At 43.7% G+C, this 14406-nt stretch overlaps 1 protein-coding gene across 17 annotated transcripts in view; it reads right to left on the reverse strand.

The window, feature by feature from the left end:
* The window catches only part of Foxp1 (forkhead box P1), a 591308-nt gene that overhangs the window by 42442 nt on the left and 534460 nt on the right, over positions 1-14406 (reverse strand). For all 17 annotated transcript variants that reach the window (XM_029535519.1, XM_029535518.1, XM_029535517.1 and 14 more), the window contains one exon: positions 5677-5781. In XM_029535519.1, the coding sequence (XP_029391379.1) occupies positions 5677-5781 (105 nt within the window). The remainder of the gene's footprint in view (positions 1-5676; positions 5782-14406) is intronic.

The following is a 14406-nucleotide window of genomic DNA, read 5'->3' on the forward strand; positions in this document are numbered from 1 at the left end:
CGAAAGGACTGCAGCAGTGAGGCCGGTCCTCAATTTGCACCCAACTTAAGGGCGGCTATCCCCCTCCTTCTGCTGCCTCCTAAGCTAACTGGGGGTAATTTCCCTGCAGTACATTCAGGCGGGCAAGCTGCAGAGCCACAAATGGGTCTGAAACAATTTATGGTATCCGGCCTCCCTAGACATGTATTAGCATATACCTGGTTCCTTTAGCATCGCCTTGTTTTTCCAAAACCACATACACAGTTGCTGGAATTTCGTGTGGAAGTGCTTAAGGGGCTGGAAGTTAACACCTTTGTGAGGCGTGCAGCCTCTCCAGGGCTGTGAAACAAAGGCCTCTTTGTTGGGGGTTTCTTGAAATGTTTTCTTAACATGTTCCAAGTAGTTTTAGGCAGGGAACTAAAGTAAACAAGATGTTACCATGATAAAAACACTTGTGAAAACAGTACAGAACACACTTGGTTTCTTTCACATGAAACTCTCTCCCAAGTTTTAAAAAGTAAAATTCACTAAAAAAAGAAAAGAAACAAAACGAAACGAAAAGAAAAGAAAAGAAAGAAAAAGACAAAAAAGACCAACAAACCAAAACTGTTTAAAGCAATTTACCAAAGCGCCCTCTGGTTCTATCTGCAGCCCCCAACCTGGAAAGGGTCTGAGTTCTATCTGTGGCCATTCTCTTCCGTGCCATTCTCGTGTCTCCCATTAGGAAGCTGCAGAAAACATCTTTTGGCTTTCATAAACTACACACATCTGACTAACCTGTAAAGGCGTGTTTATTTTGTTTGCCTTTGTCTGTATGGAACTTTTCCGCATGAAAAGTAATCAAAGTGTGGGGGGGACCCTTTTCAAATGGAATACTATGCAAGGATATAAAGTGATCAAATCATACATAAGACAAATTCGGAGGCTGGGGTGTCATTCAGGGTCTCACAGGGTGCTGGCCCAGCATACACCAGGCCCTGTGTTCCACCTCCAAAGCAAGGCGGGGTGCGTAGGAGTGGGTGATTAATGGAAAATCTGTGTCCAAGCACTTGGTACCTGCAGCCTGGTCTGACCATAGACTCCAGTTAGACAATGGGGAGTGTGATGTTGGCTGAGAGTTTTCCCATCCACTCTCTAGCTCTCCGAAGCCTAATGGGAGCTGTTGGCTCTGTTTGTTTGTTGTTGTTTGTGTCGTTAAGGGGAGTGATCCTAGCTCCACGTCCTTGCCTTGCGGTGAAGACGAATATACTGACTGACCTGGAAACAGACAGAGTGGATGGAAAGACAGCAGAGTAGAACAGCGTCCCCTCTCAGAAGGCCGTGACCTGGCTTTTGTTCCCAGTTGTTAAAGGATTTGGAACAATGGCCAGTAAGATGCCATCAGAGCAAACACAAACACCTGCTGGCATCAGTAAACGCCCAAAATACCAGTCACATGACAACTCTGGGTGGGGAGATTTAAGAAAGAGAGAAGGCAGTGCCCAGAACTAAACGGTCAACTTGTGTGAGGGAAGAAACAGGGACGGGCAGGGTCTCTGCAGGTCAGAGGGAAAGACAACAGCATACATTTTGGTTGTGTATATCTCTGAAATAAAAGGTCCTGTGGTCACCCTCGACTTGGGAACAAACCCTGTGGTGAAGGTTTCGTGTCAAGTCTCTGCTTTTCATTTTCCACCATCAACTCTAATACTTCTTCATCAAGAAGAGAAAAACACACTCTGCCTTTGCCCTTGAGCCTTCTCTCCCCTTCGAAGGCGACTGTCTAACTGGAGCCGTATCCTGAAACACTTCTTCCGAGCCCTGTGACGATCACACCTACTACCTGGAGTCACACACTGCTGGAAAACAAGAACTAGGCATCATGTTCCTTTCAGACACCAAACTGCAATGCTAGGTTGGAGAAGCCCAGAGCCAGGAGTGTAAAACCTGTGGGCGTTGGGGGGAATCACAGGCCCTCCCGTGCATGCATATTCCCCGGGGCTACCTAGCCAACAGAATCGAGGGGGCACAAGGCAGTGTTCAGCTGGAAATATGGGGTAGAGCCTAAACTGTGACCCTAGGTCAGAGGCCATTTGCTGGCTGGTATGAGGGGCATAGGCATGCTTCTTCCTCACTTGGACTCTGCCTGTTTTAGAGTGATGGGGGACAGGACTCAGGCCTGCATCGTCTGATGTGCTGACTCCCGATACCACCCTCAGGACCAGACTGTAAGCAACATTTTTACATTATTTCAGAAGACAGTCATCAGTGCCTTCTCTAATCACGAGGCTGGGGATGTCTGGATATTTAAAATGACTGCTCCTAAGATACACTTACGTGGAGAAGTGCCGGAGTTTGTAAGTACCGAATAAGGGCACTTCCCACGACCTGCCTTTGGAGTCTGACAATTCTAAGAGATCATTCATACACTGGGGCACAAATGGTGAAAGGGACTGAGATCCAAGAAACCTACCCGGACGGCGCTAAGAGGAGCTCCATTCCTGATCTGCCTTCAAAGCAAGTAGAAAGCAATTCACTCATTTAAACAAACTTCTCCCAGACGGCACAGTGGCACAGTGGAAGACTCTGAGACCAGAGCTCACGGTAGCTGGGTGAGCTTGGGTCAATCACTCAAACTCTCTGCTCCCAACTACTTTAACTGAGGATTCAAAACGCTACTATGACATTTTCCCAGGCAACTGTGAGGATTAAATTAATGTGTATTAATATATATATAGTTACATATCTGAAACCATGCCCATTACATATTTAAGACCATTGAATTAATTAAGAAGTGACTAGTGTCAATTTTCTTACACCACAAGTAAGAATGGAGGAGGGCTTATGGTCAAGGGGAGCAGAGGAGACTCTTCCAGAACCATTCACCCAGTAATGTGAGGAGAAATGCTTGAACTATTATTCTCTCATAACAGTGTTAGAATTCAAGGAAACCACGTGGCTTTCATTGGAACTGCAAGAGTTTACCTAGAGCGGAGATTTCTCTTTGGGACTGAGCAGAGATGTGCTACTCTAAGTCTCCAAACCTCCTTGTTTTCCACTTCATTAGGGAAGATCCTGAACCTAAAGATAAGTCTGAATCTCTCAGCATTAAAATCTTGCTGCAAAGGGGGGGGGGGAGGAGATCCTAAATCGGGCTTCTGCCACAGGAATGCTCACTTTTGTTTTCTGGGTCCAAGTCTCTCATCCCCATTCCCAGACACATCATGTGTATGAGTCCCTTTGCTCTGGAGACAGAAATGGAATGGAGTTTGGCTCAAAACTAGAGCGACGAGCTTAATCTGGATGGGTGGTGGTCTCTACACAAGGCTAAGAAGACAGGAGAAAAACCTGCATCTCGGGAGGGGTAATGCCGTAACATACAAACCTGTTTTCTCCAATTCCAATTAGAAAAGTCCCAAGGATGAAGGCAATAGAGAGAAAAATCAGAGCTAATGGGAACGCCAAACGGCATGCCTGGCGCTAGCTACGCTGCAGGAGTTCCGGTCTATACCAGCTCATTTTCACCCACTGCCTCTATTCTTTTTCTTATATCAACTCAAGTCAGGCTTGTACAACTTGCAAACAAAGTCTTCTGAAAAATGCTGGCACATAAGCAAACAGTAGGAAATAAGCAAGCTATATTGCAAGTTGATAGCAGGCACTCCAGTTCCGCCGAGCAAACAGGAACCAGGAGCATGTCATGCCATGAGCAAAACCACAATAAAGGCTGGAGAGAGGGTTTCCAGCTCAGAGTCAGGCTCCTGACATCCTGAGCGGTGAGCGGGCTTCTTGTTTGTAGGAGGTAAATCTAGGCTTCCATTCAAAAGATCTCTGCTTGTTTTTTTTCCCTCTCTGACCTTAGAAGTGGTTTGAATTATTCGTTCTTCCTATATCCTGAGGCCTCGCCCTAGCTTAGCTGCCAGCTCATAGCACGTGAACCTATGACATGAAGATGAATAGGATAGGAATACTTTGACCATTAATGAAAGTTTTTAAATGGGTCACAGTGGGGGAACTGGCAATGCCTTTTCTGTCCCTAGAGCTGATGAGACATGTCACACGAGTGATGACAACAATTTTATAATTCAAGATTTTATAAACATAAATCATGTTGACCGATGCTTGTCAGCCACTCTACAAGAGAGTGAAATCAGTAACGTATTTACTTAGCACTGGCATAGCCAGGGAAATCAGAGTTTCTGAGTGCAGCCTGGGAAGTTCTTTCCTTTCATTGGATAAATGCCATTAGGCCAAGATCAGGATGGTAACAAAACAGATTCCATGAGGGAGCCACACAGAGGACAAAGATAGTGCCCACTTATCTAAATGCTAATGATGCAGTTGGTGAGGACTGTTGCTGCTCTAGATGTTGAGACTTCCTAACTTCTTGGGACATGGCCTATGTGTGCACTGACCACAGAATAATCTTGAAGTGAAGGATACAATATGAGAAGCTATATAGTAATTTCAAAGCCTCTTATAGCATTGCTGTCATAATAAAATATTTACGGAAAACTTCCTGCAGGCAATACTACAAGCATCTCTAGGGGTGGCTGTATTACAGTGTTCGTGTCTGGTCCATAAAGATAACCATAAAGGATGCTCTCACCCTAGAGAAACCATCATGTGCCTTAAAGTACAGAAGCTATATGTGATGCATGCTAAATAGAAGATGGTACTTTTGTGGTAGCCTAAATGAGAATGGCCCTCTTAGGTTCATAGATTTCGATGTTTAGTCCCCAGTTACTGGAATTTTTTGAGAAATATTGGAAGGTGTGGCCTAGCTGGAGGAGATGTGTCACTGGGGGGTGGGCTCTGAGGTTTCAAAAGCCCACAGTAGGCTCAGTGCCTCTCTCTGTGTCTGCCACCTGCAGATCAGCATAGAAGGGTCTCAGCTACTGCTCCAGCACCATGCCTGTTTGCTGTCTGCCATTATGATCATAGATTAACCTCTACAATTATGAGCCAGCCCCAATTACAGGCTTTCATTTAAGAGTTGCCTTAGTCATGGTATGTCTTTACAGCAACAGCACACTTAGACGACTGTATTCAGTACACTGGTCAAGGATTCAGCATTGTTTGTAAGTGATGGCAAGAACACAGGGAAGCTGGTCAGATTTTTAACTGACCTGACAGCACGGGAGAGGTTAAGGGAACACAAGAGTTGTGAGGCAGAGAGATCCACTTCAAATGGAGAAGCCTCGCAGCCTGTTTTGGCAGCGACTATCAGCTCCACAGCTTAGGATGAGACAGCCCAAGTTTACATCGTATTCTACTCACTTCTTCCTGAGAGGAGAATGATCTAAACAGAAGCCACCCAATACAGAGAGGTAAGAAACCAAAATGGTGGCACTGTCTCAGGAAGGGGCACAGACACTAACCTACAAAGGACCAGTCACTGACACCAAATTTTTTAAAGTTAGATTGGGATATGTGCAATGCCAGGGAGAGCTAAAGAATTAAAGGTTCACAGTGGGCTTCTCTCTGTATCAGAGTTAGTCTCGCAAACTGACTGGTCATTGGTACCTTCCCTTTAAGACTCCTTCCCATGGCAGGGCAACCCTCCAGGGATGATCTAAGTTCCTGTGATGGTGACTCAGAAGCCACCCTCTGAAGGGCTGTATGACAGTCTCCAACAGGAAGACAACCTAATGGGTGAAGGGGGACAGCAGGAGGGACAGCTGTGTGACAAGAGAGGACAAGGCAGATGATCCTTACTTTAGAAAGGCTGCGAAGTCGTCACAAACCGCCTCACAGCCCGGCCACTTGCATACGCCATGTCCATAGAGAGGGTGGCTGTGGGGGTGCTCCTCGTGGGACAAGCTGCAAGAAAACACACAAGACAGAGAATGAGTAAAACCCAGCCTGGAGAGTCCACGTGGCCCAGGAGGGCACGTGACAAACCTCACATTGTCATTCCCCAAGGAATCTAATTAATTCTGATGATTTTTTTTCCTTTCTTTTTTCTCTTTTCTTTTAAGCAAGAGTTAAACTATGAGCTGTGAGATTATGTTCTAAACACATTTAAGTATAATTACCTGATGTTAGAAACATACCTCCATGTGCGAAAAATGTCTGACAGGGTTTTGTTTGAAGCAAAGCGCTCTACTCAGACAGCAAAAGCTGCTGCAAAGTGGCCATACAGAGTGTACAAAACACAACTGGAGAGTCTGTATGAATCTGTGGCTCTCATATTTTCCACACAGGACATTTCATGCTTCTTCCTCTCCACTCTACGGAAATGGCTTTCACAAAATTTAATTGTCTTGTCCTCTCAGTATAAAATGAATTTTGTCCAGGAAAAACTATTAAAATAAAAAATGTGCAATACTAACAAATATTTTTCAGGGCAAGTATGTCGATTAACTTAGAATTAACTTGCGGTTATGGGAGGTGTGTATTCCTCAAGTTACTGACAGCAAAGTTAACACAGAGTAAATGTGGGCAGGAAGGGGTTAATGCTCCAGTGGGGTTCCAATCGATAAGTAATGATCTGGCCACTAGGATCAAGTCAGGAGATGCTTTGATCTGAGTCATGTGGTGCACAGGGAGGAGGCTAGCCATAGTCTCAAATATTTTTTCTATCCACATTTCCCTCAGACAAATTATTTTTACAGTCACTTCCATAACCTTAGATTTCATCCAACAGAAATGTGGAGTGAACAAGAGTTCTGGCTCGTTCTCAGGCATACTCCCTTCACGGAAAGGGAGGAAATAGTCTGTAACTTACTCTGCTGCCTCTTCTTGGTTTGAACAGATATATATGTATGTCCATGTACACACACACACACACACACACACACACACACACACACACACACGTTCAGATGTCTTGTATTTTAATCCCACTAGTGAGATGCCTTTTCATGTACCACATCCATAGACTGTGATGCTCCTGGCCCCTCCTTCACAACATAACCAATCCACAGCGAGTACATCCCAAACCATCAAATCACAGAGATTCAGAGTGAACATGCCAGAGAGTAATGCCTCCAACAGGCAATGAGGTCTCCCTATGTTTTTTAAAAATTTTTTTGCAGAAAATCTAACAACTTGAAAATACCAGTGAGTTACTTTTGCTCTCACAAAGAAAAAGTAAAAATGAAATGGTAGCAGAAATATCCACCTTGCAAGGAAAGGAAATAAACCAGAGAACAAGACTATCAATAGGGAAATTTGTGAAGCCAACAGCAGAGGGGCACTCACTAGGCACAGAGGATAAAATTCCACTGGACCCAACAAAGGTTTAGGTTTGTGCATGAGCAGTTACAAATCACTAATAATCTTAGAACTGAAAGACTACTTCACCAGCACCAAAATCCTCACGCAATCTAAGAGCAAAGGCAGAATTTATTAAAGATGCCTTTCTGAATGCTTTTAGAAGAATCCCTACCACACTATTTTCTCTAGCTATTTGATGAGAAGCTAACTGAAGTATCCTCCTAGTTTTATTAGAACATATATGCATGTGTGTATAAATGTGTGTACATACAGAAAATTTTGGAAAATACTGAGAATAAATAGCCTAAAGTATATATAAGTGTATAACTTTAGATAAACTAAAAGGTATGAGGAACTATAATTGTTACATTTAATGCCATTTTGCTTTGTAAGTTTTAATGTGTTTGTTTTATCTGCATGTATACATGTGTACCATGTGGGTGTCTGGTGCCTGCAGATCAGAAGAGGGTGACAAGATCCCATGACACTGGAGTTAGGTTGTTGATGAGCTAAGCTACCACGTGGGTGCTGGGAAGTGAGCCTTGTTCCTCTGCAAGAGCAGCATGTCCTCCTACCCACTGGGTCATCTCTCTAGTCATAGTGTCCTTTTGTGAAACAAAACAAAACTCAAATTATCAACTAGTCTCCAAAACTTTCACCTATTGATAGGGAACGTGGAATGATCTTCTGCATCTAACTTTAACCATTCCTATAATTTGGACACTCGAATTCCCACTGTATCTCTTATGTGTATAAGTAATGTCAGACATAAAATTTTTTAGGCTAAACATCTCGGCACACACTGATCTACCAAAAGACACATTCCGAGAAACTCAGAATCAACCAATCAATGATACTAAGCTTTCCTTCCCTAGGAAAACAGTATCAGCTGTGCCTGCTGACTGCCTGAACCTAACCTGCACTGTCATCCACTGGCTACTGAGGACATAAAGGTCTTATCAGCAGTCATGGCACTCCATCTAGTCAAGCATCCTCAACTTACCAATGCAACACTCACAGCTCACCACAATGCTTGCTGCCTGCCTGGTTTTGGGGCTTGTTTGTTTGTTTGTTTTTGTTTTTGTTCTTTTTTTGTTTTTTAGATGAACTCATGAATAAAAAAAAAACGGTTTCCCTCCAAGTGTTTATTTCCACTTCAACTTGGAATCAGCGCGAGGACGGAGAGAGAAGACTTAGGTCCTGATACCCAAAACCTTAACAAGCAACAATTATTTGTTCATTTAACCGACACCACCTTTCCTTCTTCTGAAAGCATCACATGCTCTTGTTGCCACCGTGCTGCGTTGGCTGGCACAGTACCCGCTCACCCCACCCCTCCCTAGACATCACAGGTCACATTTTTGTGGTCACTGCTCTGCATCTCACCGGCCTTCCCTATGTACTATGTAACTGAATACATTCAAATATCCCACTGTCTGAAGAAAATGCTTAGGTCTGGATGGAAGAAGAGGTTGGCAGTGGAACCCCAGTGGGAATCTCTGGAATGACTCTTCAGAGGCCAACAATTCAATCCTGGGAGATGCATGGGAGCCAAGGAAGGCTGAGTGTTGCCTCACGACCTCTTACACCTTTTAGGAGGTTTGTATTTTGTGGACTGTAGGGATCTGCTGACAGGCGGTTGTTAGAGGCCGCATACACTCATGAGTAGTAAGCACCACTCAGGACCAGATTCACAGCTTGCCATCGGCTCTGCTGTCGTGGGAGAGCTGCACGGCCACCAGGGACCTCAGCTGAGGCTGGCTTCTGGCTCCCCGAGTCATTCCCTACCCAGCCACCATGTAGCCCAGGCACACCTCTGGACAGCATCGTCCATATTTCATCAAGAGAGTAGAAGGGACATTAGCTTTGCGCTGCTTTCTTGGCTTCTGACAAAGGGGCTAAGAAAGAAAACGCAAACTCATCTACTTCAGTTCATTTCAAGCTCCAGGGAAAAAAAGACAGGCTGAAAGACAGCGGTCACATGAGCTTCTGATAGAGGCAACCAAGACTCGGCATGACATAAACTGGTCACAGGTGATCGTGAGGACAGAGTGGACCATTAACGTGAGAAATGCTCCCCATGCTGGTTTTTAGGATGCTCAAGCATATTTACCCAAAATGAACCTGTGAAAAGTTTGGAACAATGGGTTCTTTCCTTTCCTTTCTTCACTTCCTTTCCCATCCTCCTCCCTCTCTCTTTCTTTGCCCAGGTAGCTGTGAACTCCACATAGCCAAGAATAACCTTGAATTCCTGATCCTCCAGTTGCCAACTGCCAAATTCGGGGATTACAAGTGTACACTAGACTATGCCAGGCCCCAGGTCAAATGCTCAATAAAATTCTAGTTTGTTTTACTCTAATTCTCGGGCTGAATACTCTTAGAGGTAGTGATCACTCATTCTCACATACTGAGCACCTCACACCATGCTTAACAACTGCTGTGGAGATTTATCAATGAGAAGACAGAAAATACCTCATCCTATTTCATTTTTGTATGGTGATATACTCAATATTTGTTTTCTCTTATTCTTGTAGGTAAAGACCAACATTATGCAAACCCCCAGGAGAAAATATTGCTGAAGACAATTTGTACTACTAAATTTTAGTAGTCTATGTGTAACACAGACAGATATGTTCCAGAAAAGCCAATTGATTTAAATCTTTTCTGATAATCCTTGCTACGTAAAAAAAACTAAATATAATTTACCATGAGAACAGTGGTAGCGTTGCAGACATGAAGGAGTCAACGTGCCAGGGAAAGTATAATTACACACAGATATGAGCTAACTCCTGACACTACATGGTACTTATCAATGCGTTTACATTTGCTCTGGTGTGATGCCTCCGTTCCCAATGACATTTGCTATGCTATTTCCGTTCCATTTATTTTTCCGACATTGACATACACCAGCCACCGTCTTTACTTCCACATTGGTGGTGGAAAAGATTTTCTTTTCAGTCAGTGCTAGAGCTTGAACCCTGGGCCTTCTGAATACTGGGCGAGCGAGTGTCCTACCCCTGAGCTTCATCCCCAGGCCTCTTGGGTTAGTTTGGATGAGTGAGTTCTCTTTACACCCCCTCGTTCACTGCCTAGCTAAGACTGGAAACTGAAATGATTCCTGTCACCTGCTACAAGGCTACTTCTCAAGATTAACAGTGTGCAGACTTCAGTGACCCTCCAGCTATGGGTCCCTGTGGTGACCAAAGGAAGAGGAATTCTTGACTAAGGAGACAGACTACAGACCTCACCAATCAAACATGCCCTGCCAACCTACACATCAGCTTTGCTATATAAACCAATTCCTCCATCCACAAAAGCTACAACTAAATATTTAACACAAGGGGCACATGAATGCACATGTCTCTGAGTCTCCTCTGAGCTCAGTTTTGTCCTATCCCAAATTTGCCTACCTGGCCTTTTAAAACTTGATTTCATTTGTAGCAAGAGCCAACAATAGTGTCTACTGGTATATGCCCCTCTCCCTAACCACCCATCACAACAAAATTATAAACTGTACTCTAGTTTGCTGGCACATACTTAATAAGCTAAGTCCATGGAGCGCTGTGCTGATCTTTTTGTAATTGCTTAAGATCATGATTTTGTTGTTGCAGCTCCATAGAATCATGCTTCGTATATTGAAGAGTTCACCCACTTAAAGCATGTAACTCAATGAGTTTGGGTATATTTGGAGTTACAGAACCATTACTGCAGACTCCTTAGAAATAATTGTACCACCTCTATAGAAACTCTGTATCTAGCAACAGCCACTCCCTACCTCCTTCCTGCCCTATTATCTGCTCCTAGGCCCCAGACATTTGCCTGTACTGTACATTTCACATAAATACCATCAGACAATATGAGCTCACTGCTGTGTGGTTTCTTTCACTTAGCATGTTTTAGAGGCTAACATATCTAAGCTGCAGCTTGTTCTGACTCAATCCTATTCCACTATATTTATGCAGCACATTTCTTTTTTGTTGTTTTTACCATGGAATAGAGTTTATTTAGGTCATGGGGAGAGGAGTTAAGAGGGCAGTAGAGGCAGAGAAAGGCAGAGAGAAGTAGAGAGTAGAGAAGTAGCGGCCAGCCATGGCCACGTGGAGAGAGTAAGGGGCAAGAGAGTAGAGAGCAAGAGCTATGCAGCACATTTTTAAAGCCAATATTTACTTATTGAATAATTTGGGCTGTTTCACTTGTTGGCACCGATGAATTCTGCTGCTACAGATATGCCCATTTATGTACCTATTTAAACACATTTAAAGTTCTTTCTCAGAATTTTATGTATAAAGACTATATATCAGTTGGGTCTCCTCCCTCCTCCTATGCACTCCTAACTCCCTCTCAAATTCCTGACCTGTCTTTCTTTAATTACTACTATGTACATATGCACATATGCACGTCTACTGAGTCCACTTAGCATGGCTCTTATGTGCATGTAAACTTGACCACTTGGGAGTGGGCAACCTCTCAGGGGACCCATCCCTAGAGAAGACTGATCCTCTCTGTCTCAGCGGACTTCATCTCAGGGTGGGGCCTTGTGAGCTTTCCTTCATCCACGTTGGCAGGTCAGCTGGGTTGTCATGATGCAGGTCTAGTTTAGGGAAGCAGATTTTTGAGATCTTACAGGTGCAGCTTCCCTGCAGTCACTGACCCACCACAGGCATCCACTCCTACTGCTCCCTCCTCATTGTTTTACATTTAAAGTAATTTCTTTTCCTATACTGATCATGGTTTCTCCCCCATCTCATTCCCAATCATCCAACTCATTCCCTCCCCTCCTCCCATACCCACCTCCCAACCACCTCTCTCTTTGAAAAATAAACAAACCAATAAAAACAAAAGCAAATCAATCAGCCAGGAGACACATTAAGAAATAAAACTGTGGGGCTGTATAGTAACTTTAATTTTTATTTACTTACTTGTTTGTATCTCTGGCTGGCTGGCTGGCTGGCAGGATTTGAATTACCATCCTCTTTGTCTCCCAAGTCCTGGATTCTAGGCTGGCCATACAAATCTGGTTACATAGTTAACTTGTTCCAGTCCAGCACTGAGTTACATCCCACAAGGGCTGCTGAAACCTCCCCACCTTCTCCCCAACACTTGCTATTGTAGCTCTCTCATTACTCACCAACTCATGTGGAAGGACAGCTTATCCCCCACTCCCCAACCCCTTAGTTCACACCTGCTAAGTAGCAGGGCTGAATGTATTCTCCTGGCTGACTGGCCATTTGTGCATCTGCCTTAGAGAAGTGCCTAGAGAAATTTCTTCCTTACTCAAATCCTTTGCCTAATTTTAACTGCATTGTTTTACTGTTGCTTTTTTCTTCTTCTTCTGGATACAAATGTCTCAACAGCTGTAACTGCAAATATTTACACTCATTTGGACTGTCTCCTACTTTCTTGATGGTGTACTATGAAGCACACAAATTTTTAATTTTGATAAAGTCCAATTTATGCATTTTTATGTTGTTTCCTTTCACTTCTGACATGACATTCAAGACACCGAAGGCGGAGAGGATGTTGGTTTCTGCCAGTTTTGTCCATTTCCCTCTTCCTGCACCCTCTGGCAGACAACCTTTGCATGTGATGCATGGCAAGGGTTTGGTCCTATCCTTTTCAATGTCATCTAGCACAATCTGAGGGAAAGATGACTGCATTCTCATTGGAGTGGCTCAAGCCTTTGCTGAAGGTCAACAAGTGTGAGATTGGGTTGAACCCCACTGGCCCCAGACCCCTTCCTTTCCTCTGTACTGTCTCATTCATTCCATTTCCTATTCACAAAAGGTCTGGAAACCTCATAAAACAACCCCTAAAAGAAGTCCAGCGGTAAGAGAACTTTGGGATTTTGACAAGTGGTAACAAGAATAATACATTTTTAATTAAGAGAAAGGCTTAGCAGCCAGACCTCTTGGAGAACTGAAGGCCCAGGAAAGCTTTTCCTAGACACTGGTCTTTCATGGGCTGACAAATCCTTCCAGAATGTGCTGTGGATGTCTTTAACATGGAAACAGAAATGTATGTGTGTGCTATTTCCACCTAGGGAGTCAGGAACTCAGCCAATGAAGTCTCCATTTGTTGATATTACTGCACTAAAGGCTTCTCTACCCTCCCTCTCTACTTACTCATTAAAAAGACAGAAGGAACCAACCACACAGGAGGCCCTCCCTGTGGTTAAAAAAAAAAAAACCAACTCCACCAAACTTCTGCCAAGGACACCAGCTAAAATATGTCCACGTGGCTCATCTTGTACCCAATCAGCCAACAATAGTTCATTTGAAGAGTGAAGACTGTGTGAGCTACGCTTTCTAGCTATACTTTCTAGCTAGTGAGGTGCCATGCTACCTGAATGGACTGCTTCCGTCTCATCCATCTCCTGCCTACTGCAAATACAACCAATCCCCACCACTTCAAACTTGCGCTGAGGGAGGGAGCAGACAGCCCATATTTATGGAACTCTGGCTCTGATACACATCCAATGTACTGAAGATGGAAGCCCCTTTGTCCGCAAGTACCCCGTGGCTCCTGCCGGCTCAAGGCTCTCCCTGTTAGTTTCCCAGTTCCCTGGACTCCTTTTCATGTCCCCAACCCTCTACAGGTTCACATAGTAACAGTGTAATCACAGACTGCTGCCATCTCATGCGAACCTCAAGTAACTTTGGTTGAGAAGGTTCTGCACATTCCCAGCCCAAACACTAAATGAGATGCTTCTGATGTCCAGGAATCTGTTCCCTTGATACACGGTTTCAGGGCTGTCTCTTGCAGAAATAAAAGCGCCCTTACATTACCATTGGCCAATACTCATATAAACGACAGATGATAATGGAAGCCATGACTGTTTGAAGCTTCTCCACCTACTATTTATGCCATTCTTCAATGTTAACTTACTAAAATAAAACAAAACAAAGAACAAAGGAAGAAAGAGAAAGAAAAAGAACAAAAGAAAAAGAAGGAAAAGGCTATTTGTTCCCTTCTTCTTGCCCACTTTTTACAGCCCTTACCAGCTGCTTTACCACATTCAATAAGACTCTAAGCACCATTTAAGAAGCTCCTTAGGCAAGAAAGAAAGAAAGAAAGAAAGAAAGAAAGAAAGAAAGAAAGAAAGAAAGAAAGAAAGAAAGAAAGAAAGAAAGAAAGAAAGGGGGAGGGGAGGGTAAAACTATTTTCAAGGAACTTTGAACTCAAGGAAAAGTAAATGATTTTATTTCCTCTGGTCTATATTTATTACTA

Source organism: Mus pahari, chromosome 2 (assembly GCF_900095145.1).
Source record: "Mus pahari chromosome 2, PAHARI_EIJ_v1.1, whole genome shotgun sequence".
Classification (NCBI taxonomy): Eukaryota; Metazoa; Chordata; class Mammalia; order Rodentia; family Muridae; genus Mus; species Mus pahari.